Below are 21868 nucleotides of genomic sequence, written 5' to 3' on the forward strand. Positions count from 1 at the left end.
TTGAATCCCTTCAAAGCAGGATTTATCCTCTCACAGTTTCTGTGGGTCAGGAATCTGGGCATGGCTTAGCTGTGTGCCTCTGGCTTGAGATCTCCCATGAGACTACAGTCAAGCAGTCGTCCAGGGCTGCAGTCTCATCTGAAGGCCCAACTGTGGGCAGTTGGGGGGGAGGAATCCTCTTCCAAACTCCCTGTCGTAGTTGTTGATAGGCTTCAGTTACTTACTAGCTATTGAGCCTCTCCATAGGGCTGCTCACAACACAGAAGTTTGTTTTCCCCAGCATGAATGATCAAAGACAAAGGGCACGGTCTTTATCACCTCATCTCGGAAGTGACATCCTCTCATTTCTGCCCTATTCTCTTCATTACAAGTGAGTTACTAAGTCCAGCCCACACTTCAGGGAAGGGATTTGATTATACAAGGGTGGGAATACCAGGAGGCAGGGACCTTGGGGGCCATCTTAGAGGCTGTCCACCACATACAAGTTAATGACAATTAGAGTGTGAGACACTTCTTTGTACCTGCTTTTGTTTCTCCAGATTGAGCATGCCTCTCTTTTTTTTTTTTTTTTTAAGTAGACCTATCATGTCATTTGGAAATGAAAGCATCTTGGAGGTATCAAGTAGTGCTTTTCTTTAGTTGTAAAGTTTTATATGAATGGGCACTTAACCAGCAGAATGTTATTTAGAGTACTTTGACAAATTTGTGCCCAATGATGCTGCTGTTTGAAAACAGACCATTTTAACAAGCATAACGACATTAGAATTATAGCGTCTGTACTCTGATAGAATCCATTTGCAGAGTTCTTTTAACTAATACTAAATTTTGCAGTGTCTGCATGATACAAAAAGAATCTAAAGGATTTATCACCATGTATAAGTTTTCATAGCTTGAATTGGATACAGTGCAATGCTTAAGTCCAAGATACAATGTCCATTACAGGATTCACTATTGCTTATAAGTTGATTGTTAACCAGAATTTGCTTTGTACAGTGGGAATAAAAGCTGTTTTCCGGGGAGGGGGAAGGGAGGCATTTAATTGCAAAGGGACAAGAGGGAACTTTTTTGGAGAGATGAAAATGTACACTTAAATTGGTGAATTTTAACTTAATAAATTATACTTTAGTAAGCAGATTTTTTTAAAACACTGTTGTGCTTACAGGGTGGGGCTTTGACTGGGTGGGTGATAGGAATGTGTGTGTTGTGGATTCAAGGGTTGTATAAATGGGATTGCTAATACAACAGGAAAGAGGCTATTGGTTAACTCTTCAGAAAAAGCTAGACTAGATGCAGATGCTGAATTTGCTCAGTGATAAATTGGGTTTTATAGCTATACATATAATTTTTAAATATACATGTACAAATTTTTGTTACTGAAATAACTGCATATATGTGTATGTAGTTATCAGATGTATGTAGTATGTACATTTATCAAAATTCATTGAATGGTACACTTAAGAATTGTATATTTCACTCTGTGTATACTTTACCTGAGACAGAAAGAGAAGTATTAAAATCGATGCTGAAGTGTTTAGGGGTGCACTGTAGTAATGTTGAGCACTCTGCTGCTCATTTTGAAACGAATGAAAAATAACATGAGTTGATGTTCACAGTTAAAGTATATGATTATCAACCTAATTTTTAGATAACAAACTTGCTTACCAAATGAATTGTGCAGAAATTAAAATAAAATACTATCCTGAAGGCAGGGCTTAGTTACTTTCTAATAAATTTATCATTGTGAAAGTTTGTAGGACCAAGGCCTACAAAAATAAACCTTATATGGGAAATAAAATTGAGATTAAAGAGAAGATAGAAATTGGATATCCTCTCATTACCCAATGCGAATTATTCAGATGTGTTGCTGAGGGTGAAACATGGTTTCCGGAGGAGTCCATCTGTAGTAGAAGGACTCAGTGTTACAGACTTGACTTTGGGGACTTGCTCTTCTGCTCACTGCTGCGGCCCCAGGGTCATTTGACCTTGTGGAGCCTCCAGTTTTCCAACTATAAAAACACTTGCCTACAGGATGGGATTATTGTGGAATCACATAAGGTAATGAATATAAAAGCATTTTGGAAGTTAAAAACTGTCATACAAATAAAAGTATCAAAATAATTTTATTATGACTTTAAGGAAATGGGGCTGTGCAATAAGCTGTTTTCTGTGGTTAACTGTTACATTATAATTCTTCAGAATTTATTCAGAAAAAAATCATTTTACTCAAACACATTTCATTGTGTCCTTTTGTACAAAGCCCCCTAACAAAGTGCAGCCTGGAATACAAAAGTGAATAAAATACCTACAGTCCTGCCCTTAAGCAGATTGCCCTCTGAGGTGAACTCATGTGCTATTTATTGATTGATTTTTTTAAGGCAGTTACAACTTTATTCAAAGGCTTTATAGAGGGAAAAAAACACATCCTTTTCAGTTTTTGAGAAAAGTGAAGAGTTCTTTTGGCTATGACAGTATTAATCCACAAAATAAATGCTAATAGCAGTTAAGAGCCTCTATGTGTGCTGTGCTGTGTTAAGTCGTGTTGTCTTCATTATTACTACTACCTCAGTGTTTAAAACAAATAGCAATGGAAAAGAAGTGTCTTTATGTACATTTATATTTTATACTGAATGGAGAAATTATGGGACTTTTAGATCGGCTTGGTACTGAACTGCAGGTATCAATGATACGTATATATCAGACAAAGAATGTTTTTCTGTCGTTCTCGTCATACCCAAAAAAAGAAAGAACAGAACTAGAAGGGGGGGGTCAATGGAAGGTGTTAAATGATCAAGGGTAAAGAAAGATTTTGAGGTTAGACCAAAACTATGTGTTTTTTCAATGTAAAAGATAAAGGAGAAATGGAAGAAAGCTGTAATTTTCCTCCCTAATTTCAGAAACTTAAAATTTGGAGCACTTTTCAGAAACTGAAATAGGTGGCTCACGTACAGCTATGGAAATACTTCCTCTTATGATTGAAAACCCACAAAGTTAACCACATTTGGGTACAAGATAAGACTATAAATCAGTTCAGAAACCGTGACAAGCTCCAAGGAGGGTCAATAGACCCATTGAGCTGATGGGTCTTTCCTCCTGGAAACACCGGATAACAGATGCCTCTGTGCTTTCCAGCAAAGCATTCACTGCATCCTTCGGAGCAGATGAGGCCACAGGTGGAGGTGTTGAATTCCTGCTCATCCACCTCCTCTCTAAGTTTGTCCCAGCTCCTCACCCAGCAGCCTATTTCTGCGACACTTTGTTTTTTCCTCTTGTATATCATTTACTTCAGGGTATAAGATGTCTGAGAGCCCCTTCCTCAAGGCCAGGGATCATACCTGTTTTCTCAGAAGCCCCTGCCTAGTACCTGGCAAAAAGCAGCAATGTTCAATAAAGATTTTGGTTGTTGTCTGACCCGACAGGAGTCAGGTTCTTTTCTAACCTCCATATCCATGCATAAACCACATGTAGCTTCTTGTCACTCTTTCTCCCATGTTTCCTAGTACAGCCAATTCGCATAGTAAGTCAGGCAGAGCATAGACTTCAGAGCCAGACACGCTGGGCCTGAGTCTTGGTTCTACCATTTCTAGCTGTGACCTTCTTTGAACCTCAGTTCCCTATCTAGAAAGGTCAGGTAACATATCTACCTTACTGCATTGTCCTGAGGATGTTCCTGGCACATAATAAACACTCGAGAACTGGGAGCCCCTGTTGTTATTATTATGTTTCTTTAGAACTTCATTAATTCAGTGCATACTTTGTGGGTGTTCTGAAATAAATCAAATATAGACATGCCATAAGGACCTCATAGCACAGAAGAGTGAACAAGTACACACATAGAGTCACCTGTAGAGTATGCATGCTGCTGGTGGGACAGGAATTGTGTGGAGCTCTGGGGATTCACAGATGAGCAAGTGGTACAGCCAGAATCGCTTCCCAATGGTTAGACTTGCCATCTTGGTATTCAGTAGGATACAAGGTTGTTTTATTTTCATCCTATAGTATTAATAAACTGCCACCTAGATTATGTATTCACATAAGCAATGCTGGTAGAGACCATAAAAACTAGGTAAGATTCCATTAAGATAATGAAAATGATAATTATGTTTCTGTAGTATCTGTTGGATTTTTTTAATGTACAAATAAAACATTTTGTTGGTATTTCTGTCATTGCAGTTTTAAGTCCAGAAGTTTAGAACTAGCTTTAGTGACTCTATAAACCTGGTATCATTTAACCCTGCTGTTGATGTGCTGGGGTCAGGGGTTCCATGGGACATTTGGAACTAATTTCTTCACATCATCTCTTGTTTTACAGGGCTTTCAGTAAGGGATGATGAGAGAGCTGTCTTTGAACTAATTTCCAGAGTTTTTTTCCCTACTCAGAACAAAGTAAAAGTCACAAGAACAGGTAGAAGGAAGTGGATTTGGTTAATACCTTTTCAGGAACAGCAAGAGAAATGAGGACTGATTTGTGCCTTGTACGTTTTTTTGTCCTACTTAATACCCACTTAATGTTTTCAGTGAAAGAATACCAAGAGCCTGGTAGGCATAATTACTCAAAACTTGAAAGTATCCACAGTCCTTTCAATAGATAAATGGTCAAACTTTGGCACATCCATGCAATGGAATACTACCCAACAATAAAAAGGATTAAGCCATTGATATACACAACAACCTGGATGAATCTCCAGAGAGTTATGCTGGGTCAAAAAAGCCAATCACAAAAGATTACATACCGTATGGTTTCATTTATATAGCATCCTCGAAATGACAAAATTATAGAAATGGAGAACAGATTAGTAGTTGCCAAGGGTTAGGAGGGAAATAGGGTAGGAATAAATGAGGATGGTTATAGAAGGGCCAAATGAAGGATCCTTATGGTAATGGAAATATTCTGTAGCTTGCCTGTGCCAGTGTCAGTCTCCCAGTTGTGATTTTGCGTGAGTTTTGCAAGATGTTACCTTTGAGGGGAACTGGGTAAAGGGCACATGAGATCTCTCTGTATTATTTCTTACAACTTCGTGTGAATCTACAGTTATCTCAAAAAGTCAAATTTGTTAAAAAAAAAAAAAGCCACAGTAATTTCCACATGGACAACCACTTGATTTGTGGCTTACACCCTGAATTGTTAACATAATGAAATCATACTGCAAAAAGCAGTTGCTTATATAGCAACGTTTATTCTATTGTAGAAAACTTGGAACATATGGACAAGAATAGAATGAAGTATAAATAGGAAAGTAAAGATCACTGCTGTTATGCTTTTGGTGTATTTCATTGTTTTTTTCCTGAGTTTGTATATGTATTTTTTTCAGTCATAATTGGGAATATACAGTTTATGTGGTTTTGCATTCCACTTTCTTGAATTTTATATCATGAGGATTTCTCTTTGTCTTTAAAAATTTTTCAAAAGTAATTTCCATTTGGCTATATATTCCATTATATAGGTGTTCTATATTTAATCACTTTCTAAGTATTTGCTATTTTCCCCCATTTTATATGATAAATATCCTCATACATAAGTCTTTTTTGCGTTTCCTAGTTTTTCCTAGTTTTTGTAAATGGAATTACTGAATCAAAGTACAGGAGCATTTTTAAGTCTCTTTGATACATGTTACCAGATTGCATTCTGGGAAAGTGATACTAATTTACATTCTCACCAATAAGTGCATGTGATTGGATGAGGTCCGAGACCAAAAGTAATCAGAAACAGCATAGAGTTCCACAGAGAACAGAAAGATTCAAGATTTTTATCATTATCTAAAGCAGAATTTCTGAACCTCAGCACCATTGACAGTTCGGGCTGCATAATTCTTTCTTGTGAAAGGCTGTCGTGAGCATTGTAGGATGTTTAATAGCATCCCAGGCCTTACGCACTAGATGATAGTAGCACAAACTGTCCCCCCACCACCACCAGTTGGGACAACAGAAAGGTCTCCAGGCTGCCAGATGTCCCCCCCTGGGGGGGCAAAATCGCCACTGGTTGGAAACTATTGATCCAAGACTTACACGTGTAATGAGGCACTTACTATTAGAATTTGTCAAACACTAATGTTCTGAAGCGTAGCCTTTTAGGGTTCTTTCTCTGGAGTATGTATGTGCACGTTGTCTGCAGAGTCAAATAGGCTTATCATTTCTTTAAGGCTGTGTAAGTGACTTTGTTGCTCCCCAGTATATATCTTTCTCTACTAATACCTCTCTGGATTCCTGGTTATAAGAAGAAATTTAAAGAAAGTGATCACACTACCATTTCCTTTGCCCTACAAAAATGAGTTGCCCTAATATTTAATGTGGTATTTGGAAGTGTCAGTCAATACACTCAGCCTTTGTCTTTGTCTTTTGAATAAAAAGGGCCCAATAGATTGAGAACAACTTGATTCCCTTGACTTTGTAAAGGAAGGAGAAAGAATGCATTGGGATCTTTGCTAACTTAAGTTTGAGCCTTAAAAATCCTAAGAAGCTGGGGCACCTGGGTGGTTCAGTCAGTTAAGCGTGCAACTTGATCACAGCTCAGGTCTTAAACTCAGGGTCTTGAGTTCAAGCCCCACATTGGGCTCCATGCTAGGCATGGAGCTTACTTTAAGGAAAAAAAAAATCCTAAGAAGCTTATTTTACTCAGCAGGAGCACCCATCCTTCAAAGGTTTTTCCCTCAAAGCTACAGCTGGCTTTACCTTCAGTTCTTGATGGGATACACTTGTACGAAAGGCTCACCTGTGTTAGTTATGTAATATTTTAAAACATCATGGGGTCATGGAAATGACACACTCTTCCTGATGTATAACTTGCTGCACCCAGATCTTCCAGTAGCTCAGTTATAGTTGACAGATTTCCTTAATTCAAGTAAGACCAGCTGCAGTGTACTCTGAAAAATGAGAAGCACACAAATACATTGTGACAAACAGAAACTCACTGAAAATACTCTATCCTTGAGCGATATGAAGTTCATTTAAGTCTATCCAGTAAAGACATAAACATTTGAAGTTTTATGTTTGTTGGTTCATTGTTCTGAAATGCAAGATTGAGGCTACAAAGGTTAGTTTGACATTGACTTTCTGTACTGGCTGTTTGTTTTCTGTTTGTTCCCCTTAGGAGCAGTCTCACAGGTGCTGGACAGCCTGGAAGAAATTCACGCACTTACAGACTGCAGTGAAAAGGACTTAGATTTTCTACACAGTGTTTTCCAGGATCAGCATCTCCACACGCTACTAGATGTAAGTCTGAGGCTTTTTTATGACTTATTTATTTTTAGTGAATTGAATAGTTAGGGTACCTTTTTTACTTTACATGAATTTCCAGGTGTCCATCATAACAGTCCATTTTCAGTCTTAAGCCTGTGAGAAATGTGGGAAATCATCCATTATAGATTCATAAATGAAATAAAGTATATATAGTACAAAAACAATGTAGTCTAGCAAGTCACTGTAAAAAAAAATTTGTGTGTGTGTGTGTGTTTCTGTTAAAAGAATCCCTCTTCTCTAGAGAAACGCTCCTAAATAGATACAAAGATGCAGGGACGTGAACATTAATCATAGAATGGGCGTAAGAGTGAACATAAGGCAACAGGGAAATAAACAATGGCATATGCACTCCTAATAAGGAATATTAGGCAGCAGGTGAAAAGAATGAAATTGGTGGGGCGCCTGGGTGGCTCAGATGGTTAAGTGTCTGACTTTGGCCCAGGTCGTGATCTCAAGGTCCTGGGATGGAGCCCGTGACTCCCTGCTCAGCGGAGAGCCTGCTTCTCCCTCTGCCCCGGCCCCTCCCCACACTCGTACTGTCTCTTTCTCTCTCTGTCAAATAAATAAATAAAATCTTTTTTTTTAAGATTTTATTTATTTGACAGAGAGAGACACAGCAAGAGAGGGAACACAAGCAGGGGGAGTGGGAGAGGGAGAAGCAGGCTTCCCGCCGAGCAGGGAGCCCAATGCGGGGCTCGATCCTGGGATAATGACCTGAGCCGAAGGCAGACACTTAAGGACTGAGCCACCCAGGTGCCCCTAAGTAAATAAAATCTTTAAAAAAAAAAAACAAAAAACACTGAACCTGAAGCATGAGTATAACAGAGAGAAAAGTAAATAAGATACTGTGCAGTGGACACACACATTTCATAGTTAACAATGCTGGTTTTCATAGACTTTTGTCTTCTTAAAAATAAGAATGTGTAATCATTAAATATGACAGACTCTACTGACAGCAGATTGAGATACAAAGAAAAATCGGAAGCTGAGAGTTCGTATCTGCCTTTATTTCAGTCACATTTTAAGTAAGATACTTTTCTTAGGTAACTTGGTTGATTTCAGCAGTGAAAACTTTCTTAGTAGATAGTAATCTGTCAGCACATGTTAGTCTTTTTACAAGAAAAACCTTCCCTTTATAAGAGAATGGTATTTGCTTTGGGGTGCCTAGAACTGTTTGGTTCTAACTCTGATTAATCCACCATAGGACACAGATTACACCAACGCAATGTTCCCCAGAATGTGTTCTGCAGAACATTGCTCTGGGAGATGGTGATGGGTGTTGCCATGAAGGAGGAAGGGAGTAGATCTTAAATATATTCACTAAATAAGTTAGGGAAATGCTACATTCTTTATCCTTTTATACAGATTCACAGTGGATATTAGCATATTAACAGCTCTGAGACATCCCATAGCAAAGAAACCAGATTGACTTTAATAGCATTTCTCAAACTAATTTGGGCACAGAACTTTTATTCACAATCCTGTCCTGTTGATGAGGACCAGTTTGGGAAACGCTAAGCTAAGAGCATTGCATTACATTTCAACTTCCTACCTACGACTAAGTGCAGTCATAGGTAACCTACAGTTGCATCTTCCATAAATGCAGTCAAATCAAATTATCAGATTTTAAGAATTAGTTTGGCTTTTTTATGTAGTGTCTGTATTAATGAGGCCTGACCAACTGCTATAGCATGCAATCCTAAAATTTGAGGGGCTTAACAGAATAAAAGTTTATTTCTTGCTCACATCACAGTCCAGTGCAGGTAGATGATGTGGGGGGGGGGGGGGGAGGGTCTCTTCCACACAGTCCTTCAGGGGTCAGGCCTCTTCCACTGTATCGTTTGCTCCTAGCAGCAGATGAGAGAAAATGGAGAATTTTGCAGGCTCATAGTAGGAAATAGGCTATATCACTTTGCCCACGTTTCAGTGGCAAATACTAGTTACATGCCTACCTAGCTGCGAGAGAGCTGGGAAACATAGTTTAAAAAATGTGCTGAGTGAAATAAGCCAGACAGGGAAATATAAATACTGCATGGTATCAAAGTCAGACTCCTAGAAACAGTAGAATGGTTGCCCTAGGCCGGGGGTCTGGGAAATGAGGAGAGGTTGGTAGAAGGGTACAGGCTTTCACTTATATGATGAGTAAGGTCTGAGGGTCTAATATATAACATGGTGGCTGTAGTTGATAATTCTGTATTGTATAATGAAAGAGAGAGTAGGACTTAAGTGTTCTCACGGGGCGCCTAGGTGGCTCAGTTTGTTGGGCATCTGACTCTTGATTTTGGCTCAGGTCATTATCTCAGGGTCATGAGATCAAGCCCCATGTTGGGTTCTGCACTGGGAGTGGAGCCTCCTTAAGATTCTCTCTCCCTCCCTCTCTCTCTGCCCCTCCCCCACTACATATGCGCATGCACGCACACACTCTCAAAAAAAAAAAAGGCGGGAACTGAAGTGTTCTTAGAAAAAAGAAGTTAAATATGTGAGGTGAAGAATGTGTTAATTAACTTGGTTGGGGAACCCTTTCACAGTGTACACATTTATCAAATCCTCACATTGTATACTTTACATATATTACAATTATGTTTATCGGTTGTCCTTCAATAAAGCTAACAAATGCACTCAGGAGGATAAGGAAATGGCTCTTCTCTTTAGTGTAATTTATCTTAAGTAATTTGAGGACATTTTCAGTTAAGTTTAATTTCAAGTAACTGTTACTTTCCTCAGGTACCAGAAAGCCTTTGAAATTCATTCTATTAACATTCCTTCCTCTTCTTTATTCATTGGCTTCTTTATGTTGTCTATCATTGCTTCATAGGATGCGGAAGGTTTTCGCAAATGTGAATTTCCCACACAGGTCCTACCCTTTACTGGAACTAGCAAGTGGGATATTTGAAAGAAGCTGTAGCAGAGCATGGAGATTGGTTTATTTCAGTGTAGTCAGTGGTTAGGTCATTGCTAAGATCTACTGACCTTTTAGATGAAGGACTTTTTGTCATTTAAAGGCTCAGAGAAGCCCAAACTGGTTTTCAAGGTTACATTTTTCTGACAAGTGTAACAAGGTATCTGAGCCCACCCAGCTTGAGACTGCAGGGGAAATGGAAGAACATCGCTAGCTTCTCCAAGGAGGGGCAGGTACTCAGACACAGACTGGACGTTGGAACTGAGCCAGGCGGCAGCTTATTGCCCAATGCTAAGCCCTTCAGACCTCACTGAAAACGTGTGCTTTGAATAACTGCTGCGTTCTTGGGTCAACATTGTCACAACTTCAGAGGAGATTCCTAGGTGTTAGGAAAAACATGCTTAAAGTTCCTTTGGATTCTTATGAGTGATAAACTTAAGAACGTGTCTGCAGTGTCAGCATCTGCCCTATCAGTGCATCTCAATTGGCGTGGACTGAGAAGGCTCTGTGCCCAGGAAAAAGACGCCATGTCTGCAGAATTTTGCAGACAAGTGCTACACGTGAACCCCAGAACCTCCCACCCCCTGAAATGACTGGACCATAAGCTGTCCCCAGGCAGTGCTGGGTTCTGAAGATCCAAATTGACCCATCCTTCAGTGAAAAGCTTAATCATCATGAATGACCTAAGCCGTCATTGGAATGTGCTCTTGTAATCTAGAGCCCATGAATATGGTTCATTAAGCTCTTGTCTCAGAACTAACAGAGTACATTTCAATAATATAATCAATGAAGTATTCAAGTAGCTACCATATAGAGAAATCTAATGATTAAAACAATTTTTTAATATTTTAAGTGCTTACGTAAAAAGGAACGTGGTATGACCAATTCTGGAGAAAAAGCTTTTAAACTTGGACCGTTCGTGTCTCGTCCTTCTAATGTTCCATAGCCCATGCTTGGCTTGGAATTGTTCTGTTTTACAGAATCAACACTGGTTCCTTTTTGAAGAATTCCAGGTAGTGACACCTAGTGGCATAGTTTTGTGGACCATGGAGATTGATTGTCACTTAATCCCACCCAGCCGTTTTGTGAACTATCTTTATTATATTTAAATAATTCCTGTTATTTCAACAACACTCTAAACAGCTAAGTTGGAGGTCATCATTTTTAAGCTGACAAAAAGAAACAGGATTAAGTTCCTACAGGAGACTAAAGATCATCTAGTACTTAATTTTTTCTAGTCATGCCTTCAAAATAATAAGCTGAAAAATGCAAAGAAATATTATTAGAATTTGAAGGAAACCAAACATCTGTTGTGTTGAGAGAATTTACATTAAAACAAAAGGAGAAATACTGTGGTTGCACTGAGAGGGGAAATGCTTTCTGATCTGAATTCTAGTGAAACATGTCTAGCTCAATCTGTAGTGAGAAATTAGAAAGAAAAAAAGGAAACATCCAGAAATTTCTAAGTGTTTGCTCCCCAACCAGTTCTACCTGGCACACACATGTTACTCCTCATTTTGTGGGGAGAAATAAAGAGGCTTGATGAGGAACCGTGTTTGGTCCAGCTTGGTCCATATGTCTGTTTTCACAAATAACAAGCACTGGTGCAGAGATGGTCTGTGCATAAAATACACAGATCAGTTTTACTAGTAAAATGCAGTTTGGCATGTGTATGAGTTTGCTGAGGCTGCCACAACAAAGGGTCACAAACTGGGTGGCTTAAAATAACAGAATCTATTCTCTCTCAGTTTGGGAGGCCAGAAGTCCTAAATCAATCTGTCAGCAGGGCCATGCTCCCTCCAAAGGCCCCAGGGAAGACTCCTTCCATGGTTCTTCCAGCTCCTCATAGTTGCCTGCAATCCCTGGGATTCCTTGGCTTATAGATGCATCCCTCCAGTCTCAGACCCGGACTTCACATGGCATTTTTCTCTGGATGGGTGTGACTCTGTGTCTTTACACAGCCTTCTTATAAAGACACACCAGTCATTGAATTTAGGGCCTGCCCTAATCCAATATGACACCATCTTAATTACATCTTCAAAGACCCTATTTCCAAATAAGGTCAGATTCTGAGGCTCCAGGCAGAAATGAATTCTGAGGGAAGAGTATTCAGCCCACTACCACGTGGAAAACTGGTTTTGCCCTGAATTGATTCTTCTAGTGTGAGTGTAAGTTACACAAATTTAATATAAAAATAATGAAACGTTACCCGGTCGCTCGTTAAGCGAGCTTTGTTGGGAATTAGTGTTAAGGTGTACTTAGGTCTTTTAATGATATTTTGAGTTAGTTTTGGGTTGCAACTTGTATGTGATACATTGGATTGTCAGATGACAGATGCATTTTTAGAATGAAAAATCAAGAGGCTTTTTCAGTTAAAAAGCATTTTGCAAATGTTATTCGGTGGTGATTCTCGATCTTCTCAATATCTTGTGGAAATTTTCCTGTTGCAGAATAAATGTTTACTTTGTAAGTCAACAATGTTATAAAACATTGTTAAATGACACATTTCTCTCTCTCTCTCTGCCAAACTTTGACAACTAATTTTAAACATTCACCCACCATCTGTCATACCTCTGAACAGATGTTAGCATTCATTATAGACTGCTGTTTCCATGGTAAATGTGAATCCCCACCTAATTAAGATTATTTTTGAGGGAAGTCCTAAAATTATGTTTAATTTGTGATTAGATTAATAGAGCAGAAACTCACTGCAGTACAACTTAATACTTTTTATATTGATTTATATGTAGATTTTTATTATAGATTAACTGATATTTTAAAATACTGCATTAGAAATAAATCAGTGTCTGGAATCCTCCATATTTTGTATTACCGACATCTTTATTACAGTTTTTTACTGTTTAGGGAGAGTTAGAGAGTTGTTTTGTTTTTTTTTTTTTTATCCAGCACTGGAAAACTACAACTCTTGATTTACTATTTTGCTTTTTTGAGATGATATTAAATTAGTAGTCCTATTTGGGAACACAGCATATTTTTAGAACTCAGAAGTTTCCTAAAGGGGGAAAAACTGGAACTTCTGCCATGATTTGATGTTTTCCAGCAGTTTGGGGTTTGAGAAGTAAGTTGATACACTGTTAAGTTTGGATGTTTAAATAGATTACCAGTCAGGAAATGCCGAAGCTAAGTTTCCCATGAATTTGCAGTCCAGTCTTTGTCTAGAATGTTAAGGCCTCAGGACCTTCAGAAGCTGAACTACTGGGACCTTCTCAGGGTCCCTTCTAGCCTTAAGCATGAGCTTCAGCAGATATGAAAAGCCAGCTGGGTAGTGGGCCAGTGGTGTAACCTTTGTGCTACTTCCCTCCTGGGCCTGGAGACTGAAGTGCACTGCTGCTCGCTGTGGTTTAAGGGGTCTCTCATTTCACTGTTTCTAACTGGATGGGCAGAAACTCCCATATCTCTTTGTATAATCATACCCAAGTATTAGTGTCAGTAGAAAATTACCACAAGACACCAAATTCCTAGGGTAAAGAGAGCTAGAAATAGCATATATCCTGAATATTTTCAAAGTAGTTTTTCTTCATTCTTAATGAAGATATCAACAATCTGAGCAGGGGGGAAAAAAGCTACTAAGTATATGGTCATTCATTAAGCAGCAATAGAAAACAAATACAACCAGAAACAAAGCAAGGATTGTCTACTCTTACCATTTCTATTCAGTATTGTACTGGAGGTTCTGGCCAGTGCAGTAAAGCAAGAAAAAGAAATTCAAGGGCGCCTGGGTGGCTCAGTCGTTAAGCGTCTGCCTTGGGCTCAGGTCATGATCCCGGGGTCCTGGGATCGAGCCCCACATCGGGCTCCCTGCTCCGCGGGAAGCCTGCTTCTCCCTCTCCCACTCCCCCTGCTTGTGTTCCTTCTCTCACTGAGTCTCTCTCTGTCAAATAAATAAAATCTTTAAAAAAAAAAAAAAAGAAAAAGAAATTCAAGGTTACACAGATAACAAAGGAAGAAGTAAAACCATCTTCTCTCAGAGATATATTCTTGTATGTAGAAAATCCTAAGGAATCTACCAAAAAATCTATTAGAACTAAGAGGCAAGTTTAGCAAGACTACAGGATATAAGATCAATATACAAAAATTAACTGCATTTCTACATACAAAGCAGTAAATCATATGAACATAAAATTAAAGAAATACAATACCATTGAAAAGAATAAAATATTTAGTGAATTGAACAAAAGTATAGGACTCATCACTGAAAACTACAGATGTTGCTGAAAGAAAGTAAAGAAGGTCACAGTAAAAGGAGAAAGAGAGATTGTTGGATTGAAAGACTCAGTATTGTTATGGTGACAATTTTCCCCATATCGACCTATAGATTCAAGACGGTCTTTAGCAACATCTCAGAATTTTTTTTTTTTTGTAGAAGTTGACAAGCTGATCCTAAAATTTATATGGAAATGCAAAAACAATTTTGAAAAAAGAAGATCAAAGTTGGGGGACTGATTTCAAAGCTTTCTACAAAGCTACCATAATGCAAATAGCATGGTATTGGTGTAAAGATAGACATATAGATCAGTGAAGCAGAATACAGTTCAGAAATAAACCTTTCCATTCATGACTCAGTTGATTTTCAGCAAAGGCGCCCAGGCAATTCAGTGGAAAAAGGATAGTGGTGGTGTTTTTTTTAAAACATGGTGCTAGAGCAATTGGATATCCATATGCAAAGAAATTAATTTAGACTCTTACCTCACACCCCACACAAAAAATTTCCACAAGATGGATCATAGATTCATTTTAAGCTTAAAATAATAAAAATTTGTAAAGAAAATATAGGAGTAAATCTTCTTTACCTTGGGTTAGGCAAAAAGTTCTTAGATTCAACACAAGGGAACTCTTGGGGATGAAGGAACTGTTCTAAAACTGGATTGAGATGATGGTTGTACAACTGTGTAAATTTACTCAGCATCTTCAAACTATACAGTTACAGTGGGCAAATTGTATAGTTTATACATGATGCCCCAATAAAGCTTTCAAAAGTGAAAAAATGAGAAGGAATTCCCTTTTACCTTAAAAAAAGTCTATTTTACCCTTTTTGTATTATCTTAAGGTCAAGCACTGTTGGAAGTTCCTTCTGTGTGCTATAGGTTATAGTGTACCCTGGATCCTATAATGTCCTTTGTAATCCATCACTCTGACTACAACAGCACTTTTCAGTCTCCTGGAGTTGTCCCTGTGTCCTGACACCAATCCAGCAAAGCCAAACTGCCTGCCCTCAGCAGTGCCCAAAGCCCACTGGTCATCCTAGCAGATTTCACAGGGTCATCACACTGACTTCCTCCTCTCAACGTTTCACATTATGGCTAAGAATTTACCACTTACTGACTTAAAAATGCTAAATGTGTTTTTCTGTCCCAGGAACTGTTTTTATTAACCAGTACATTGTTGTGCCTCATGAAAGAAGTCCAAATTAACTTTTTTTATTTAAAAACATTATGGGGGTGCCTGGGCGGCTCAGTTGTTAAGCGTCTGCCTTAGGCTCAGGTCATGATCCCAGGGTCCTGCGATCAAGCCCCACATCAGGCTCCCTGATCAGCAGGAAGCCTGCTTCTCCCTCTTGTACTCCCCCTGCTTGTGTTCCCTCTCTCGCTGTCTCTCTCTCTCTGTCAAATAAATAAAAATTAAAAAAAATAAAAAAATAAAACATGAATTACATAATTTTATATATTTTTCAATAAGGGGTTGTACCTTCTCAGAGCAACATGTTTTTTGGGGTTTTTTTTTTTAAGATTTTATGTATCCATTTGACAGAGACACAGCAAGAGGGGGAACACAAGCAGGGGGAGTGGGAGAGGGAGAAGCAGGCTTCCCACAGAGCAGGGATCCCGATGTGGCGCTCAATCCCAGGACCCTGGGATCATGACCTGAGCCGAAGGCCGATGCCTGACGACTGAGCCACCCAGGTGCCCCTCAGAGCAACATGTTTTAACTGTTCATTTCTTTTACATGCAAATCCATATTCGTCATTTCCCAAAGTTCACAGCTTTTTAACAGATGTGACCTAATATCAATTTGTCTTTTTCTGTGGTAAAATATACCTAATATAAACATACCATTGTAACCATTTTTAGCATACAATTCAGTGACGTTAAGTACATTCACTGTTGTGCAACCATCACCACCATTCATCTCCAGAACTACTTCCAGCTTCCACCACTGAAACCCCCATACCTGTGAAACAGCAACCCACCAGTTCCTTCTCTCCCCAGCCCCTGGTGGCCACCAATTCTACTTTCGGTCTCCATGAATATGACTAGCGTAGATAGCTCATGTAAGTGGAATCCTACCATATTTGTTTTTCCGGGACTGACTGGCTTATTTCATCTAATGTAGTATCCTCCGTGTTCATGCTGTAGCACGTATCACAATCTTCTTTTAAAGGCTTCCTTTTAAAGGCTGGAAACTGTCCCATTGTGGGTATACACCACATTTTGTTTATTCAGTCATCCACTATCAGTGCTTTATGATAGACAATTCTATAACAGGAAAAACCAAATTCTCAAAACTAAAGCTGTCCGGTAGTAGGGAATCCAGCCTTCGTTCCATCCCCCAGGCAGTTGCTCTACGTGGGCTCCATGTTAGCTCCTGGGTTCTACATCTTTGTGAAAGGAATGTGTGATTTTCACTGAAAGTATGATTAACTACAGGAGTCTCTCTGGTTCCCTTATTTGTTCAGACGAATTACTTCTTAAAAGAGGGACTGGAATTTACTCTGAAATACCAAGAGTAATGAATCAGCTTGTCCCTGGTCCCTTTGTTGGCCACTGAGTACCCCTCTCTTATTATGGCACCACAGTCAACTTTACCAGAAGGCAGAGGAATGTTCAAAAAGCCATCAGAGTGCAACAAGCACTGATTCTTCTTCATGCCCGTTCTCAAGGAAGGGAGGAGTTTTCCCCCAGAAAGGAATGTGATATGCTCACTTGAAGAATATTTGATGGGGTTGGCTTGCAGCATTCATAATCCAAGAACATAGCTGCTTTCTTCTCTTTGTGGCCTAACATTGTCTCATTAAAACCTCTTCTGCCAAACTGTTTTGTTCTCTTTTAACTTGCCACAATAGAAATTCATTTTTCCTACAGCTACTGGTATAAGTGCTTGGTGTTTACCCGTGCAAAGTGAAAGTCCTATCATAAGTTAAACATTATGGTATTACCTCAGGGATTTCATAGTATATGACACACCTGATGTAAATGTTTTCTTTTAACACAGCAAATTAATAATAAGATATTCATTTAGTTAAATATCATTTAACTATTGTAGATGCTTCAGAACAGCACGTTAAGAAATGAGGCTTCTGGGGCACCTGGGTGGCTCAGTCGGTTAAGCGTCTGCCTTCGGCTCAGGTCATGATCCCAGGGTCCTGGGATCGAGCCCCACATCGGGCTCCCTGCTCAGCAGGGAATCTGCTTCTCCCTCTGCCCTCCCCCCTGTTCATACTCTGGCTCTCTTACTCTCTCTCAGATAAATAAATTAAAATCTTTTAAAAGTAAAAAAAAAAAAGGCTTCAACACTTTAATGTTAGTGTTTTAATGGAAGAAAAGAAATTCATATCCTAGTGAAATTTCTCAGGTGGGCAGATGGTTGTATCTGGTATTAGAAAGTTCCTATTTCAGAAGGCTTGAGTAAAAGCAAAACAAAGCCACTTAGATCATCTAACTAGTGGTTTTTCCTTATGGTTTCTTTTCCTTGCTTGAGAATAGGCATTATGATTTGTTTCTTACCGGGCTTAATTTTAGAGTTAATTGCCAACTGAAAAAGGCCAACAGAACAGTCATGTTAGGTCATCTAAGGCCACTGCTTGAGTTTTGCAGGAAGAGCTGCCTACTGCCCAGAATCTGCCACAGTGGCGTATATTGTTAGGCCACCAAAGGGATGTCCTTTTTAATTTTTAGACTGAACTAGGAGGTCAAGCAAGTCTTAATTTCTTGGTTTCAAAAATAAATCCCCATAAGTGCGATGTTCTAATGGTCTTGAAACAAAAGCAGCTCTGTACACAGACAACTAAAACCTAAACCAAACGAGGGCCTCCTTTGAGGTACTTTAACTGTCAAAATCCACAGGATTTTGCGTCCCTCTCAGGAACTCTTGAACTGGCCCAGATGAACTGATTGTTCAGTTTCCTTTTTGCTGTCAGATAAAACTTCCATGATTGATTTAGTTACAGTAGCATATTACTAAGCCAGCCCCTTCTTAAGACTTCAGGTAAGGACATATACCCCATCATGATTTTTCTAAAGCTTAATTTAAGCTAGCATTTCACTACTATACCATTAGGCTAACGTTTTCCTGGAACATCTAACTCAAGGGCTCCCAGGACCATTCTTATTGGGCATGAAATCAGATACCCATTTCTAACTTTACCCAAAATAACCTGGGCCATAGTAGTGGTAGGCAGGCCTGAACCTTTCTCCAGGGCAAATCTAAATTCCAGGGAGGGACTCTTGCTACTCTATTACAGTCACTAGATTTGTGGATCTGACTTTTTTTTTTTAAGACGAGAAGTTTACTTTAAAATTTAGCTATTTATACGTCTTCTGACTTTTCAGAGGGAAAGTTAGCACAAAGTACAAATTGTGAAGGATAGTGTGCAAATGAAATGAAAGTGTATTCTTCAAACGAATGGAGTGTATTATCTCCACGCAGATGGAGACTCATCTGTGTGACTAATCTTTGAGTGCTTCCTTCAACTATTTTTTAAAAATTAAGTTGATTTTTAGAAGTTTTACAGAATATTAATTTTTAGGAAAAACCATTTTTAGTGCAGAGAGGAAAGGTATTTTTTTTTTAATCCCATAAAAGAAAAATGCCCTGGGTGACTTTAATCTCTTTTTGTAAATCATAATATCTTGATGCATCATCATTCTTAGATTTGTGAGCAGGACAGGTTACAGAAGTTCTTTGCGGAGTTTCATTGTAGCTTCTTAAATTTTTGAAAATCCCATTTTAAATTTTGTAGTGTGTTTCTTTCACACTTATATTTCCCATCACCCAGTCTCTAGACCACTGTTAAATATACTGCTCTCCTCCTAGTTTGGAGTGTCATGTTAATGATGCCAAAGATCTTTGAAAGGGCATTTTCCTATTTCTAACCTAAAGAGAGCAAGTTAATGTATAAATGTGAGCAGGAAAAGTAGATTTTTAGATCTCGGAAGATTTTCTTCAATCTCTGACTTCATAAAATCAGCTCCAGTGCAGTAGTTGAATATCAGTTCCTTACATTTTTGTAGTAAATCACCTTTCCCTCACAATTTGCCAGATTTCAAATGTATTTTTAAAAAATACTGTTGGATATCAATGGCTGACCCCAGGTTCACTGAAAAGAGGTGACGTTGAAACTTGTTTCTAATCACTGAGCTTCTTCAAACAACTCAGAAACTGTAAAGAAAGTTCTAAATAAGATACCCTGTTTCCAGAGCAAGTCATTTCAATTCCCATTATTGTTACACAGTGTAAACTCGTGAACACTGTTATTATCTGTTGTACTAGGATCGCAGACACATTTCATTACATATTTTGCAGCCAAATATTTGACTCTTGAAAACTTGAATTCCTCTCCAGAAGGGAGCTTCTTCAGTCTCTCTGAAGTAAGTGGTAAGAGGGTGGTTGCTAATGAACTTCAACAGAGTTCCCTGCTGAACTTAACGGAGTTCCCTGCAACTCTACAAACCCATTCATTATTTGGCCGATGTCTGCAGTCTAATTGCAAAAGTTACCATCTTATCTCAACCAATATACATTCTGGTCCTGAGATTTGGTTTTCTCTGTGCTAAAGTTAATGGGACATATAACCCAGTGGTAGTAACTTTATGGTTCTCTGCCAACCATTCCATTTTAAATGTCGATCTTGCTAAATGCTGCGTATAAACTGGGAGCAAAACAAAGCCTTCTGTTTGAGGACTAGAAACCGGAAGAGCATGAGATATGGAGGATGGTTTAAAAAAAGGGGGGGGGGACTTGATTTAGTGTGTTGAATGTGAATAAAAAGTGACATCTTAACTGATTTCATCTTTATGTTTGGAAGTACAATCTCAGGAGAGTTGAATTTACTATTACCACCAACTTTAGTCTGCTCTGTTTAAAATAGCCTATCTCAGATACAGAATTGTGGCCTCCTAACAGAACTGTGCTTCTATTTCTTAAGACAGAAAGATTAAGCTTGTCCATATAGCTGTGTGTGGTCATATCTGACCCAGTGCCGGAGACTAGCAGAGAGTGGCCTGAGACAGTATCAGACAGTCTTCCCTTTGCAGCTGCTCACGTTTCCTCATTTTGCCGTGTGTGTGTGTGTGTGTGTGTGTGTGTGTGTGTGTGTGTGTGTTTGTGTTTTAATAAAAAGTGCTGAAGTTGGGGAACTTGATGAACCTTAACTTCATCAGAGAGAGAGAACAGATTTGTTCTTGTTTTCTCTCTAGGGATAATTTTTTTTTTTCTTAAGATTTTATTTGCTTGAGAGAGCGCGGGAGTGAGCTCGGGGAGGGGCAGAGGGAGAGGGAGAAGCAGACTCCCCGCTGAGCAGCGATTCCCCAGGCCCCTCTCTAGGGATAATTTATTAACACTCTTCCCTCCCTCTGCCTCATCTTCTACACCTCAGCTTTACAAATACACTCGATATCTTCAAACTGAGGGTTACCAGAGGGGAGGTGGGCAGGGGAATGGGTTAAATGTGTGATGGGATTGAGGCGGCCACTCGTGCTGAGCTCTGGGTGATGTATGGAAGTGTTGGATGACTATATGGTACATCTGCAGCCAATATAACACTGTATGTTAACTGGAAGTAAAAACTTAAGAGGCACCTGGGTGGCTCAGTTGGTTAAGCATCGGAGTCCTGATTTCAGCTCAGGTCATGATCTCAGGGTCATGAGATTGAGCCCCACGTCAGGCTCCACAATAGATGTGGAGGCTGCCTAAGATTCTCTATCTCCCTCTCCACTTCCTCCCCTACCCCCACTCCACTCACGCTCACTCACTGTCTCTAAAAAAAAAAAAAAAAAAAAAAAAAACTTGAAAAAAAGAGTTCAAAAACAAATACACTTGATATCTTCAAATTGCAGGAAAGCAAATAGCAGAAGGAAATATATTTTGCCGTTTCAATCCACCATGAACTTAAGCTTCTTGAGCAGGGGTTGGCAAACTACGGTGCTCAGGCCAAATCCAGCCAGCCACCTATTTTTGTAAATAAAGTTTTATTGGAACACAGTCACGTCCATTCACTTATGGATTGTTAATGGCTGCCTTTGCATAAACAGCAAGGCTGAGTGGCTGACAGAGTCCTACTGCCACACAGCCTGAGGTATTTACCATCTGGCCAGGAAATGAATAGAATTCTAGCATTCTTTAACAGGGCAAGGCTTGCAGTTGATTGGCTAATATCTTTCAAATCGTATTTAGTATATTTTTTTCCTACAACCTGTAAGTAGCATTCCATACAGTTCTTTCCCCAAATATTTGCTGAAGGTGTCTCCCTGGCAGAAGACTTTGCGTATTCCTGAATTCTGATATAAGCCAGGGAAATCTGGTATGAGAGAAAGGGTGGTGCATCAGGAGTTCACGGTCCAGTCCCTGCTGCTCTAACCACAGAACCCTGAGCGTGACACTTCACCTCACTGGACCTCAGCTTTCTCCTTAAAATGGTGGAGCTGAAGAAGCAAATTACCTTAAAAAAAAAGTGGAGGAGCTGAACCATGTTGGTCCTCTTCTACCTTGAAAATTTGATGA

The 21868-nt window shown here is 39.2% G+C and overlaps 1 protein-coding gene across 13 annotated transcripts in view; it reads left to right on the forward strand.

Annotated features, from left to right (window-relative positions):
- CASK (calcium/calmodulin dependent serine protein kinase) overlaps positions 1-21868 on the forward strand; it is a 357703-nt gene that overhangs the window by 263440 nt on the left and 72395 nt on the right. For all 13 annotated transcript variants that reach the window (XM_027608009.2, XM_027607997.2, XM_027608005.2 and 10 more), the window contains one exon: positions 7085-7206. In XM_027608009.2, the coding sequence (XP_027463810.1) occupies positions 7085-7206 (122 nt within the window). The remainder of the gene's footprint in view (positions 1-7084; positions 7207-21868) is intronic.

Source organism: Zalophus californianus, chromosome X (assembly GCF_009762305.2).
Source record: "Zalophus californianus isolate mZalCal1 chromosome X, mZalCal1.pri.v2, whole genome shotgun sequence".
Taxonomy (NCBI): Eukaryota; Metazoa; Chordata; class Mammalia; order Carnivora; family Otariidae; genus Zalophus; species Zalophus californianus.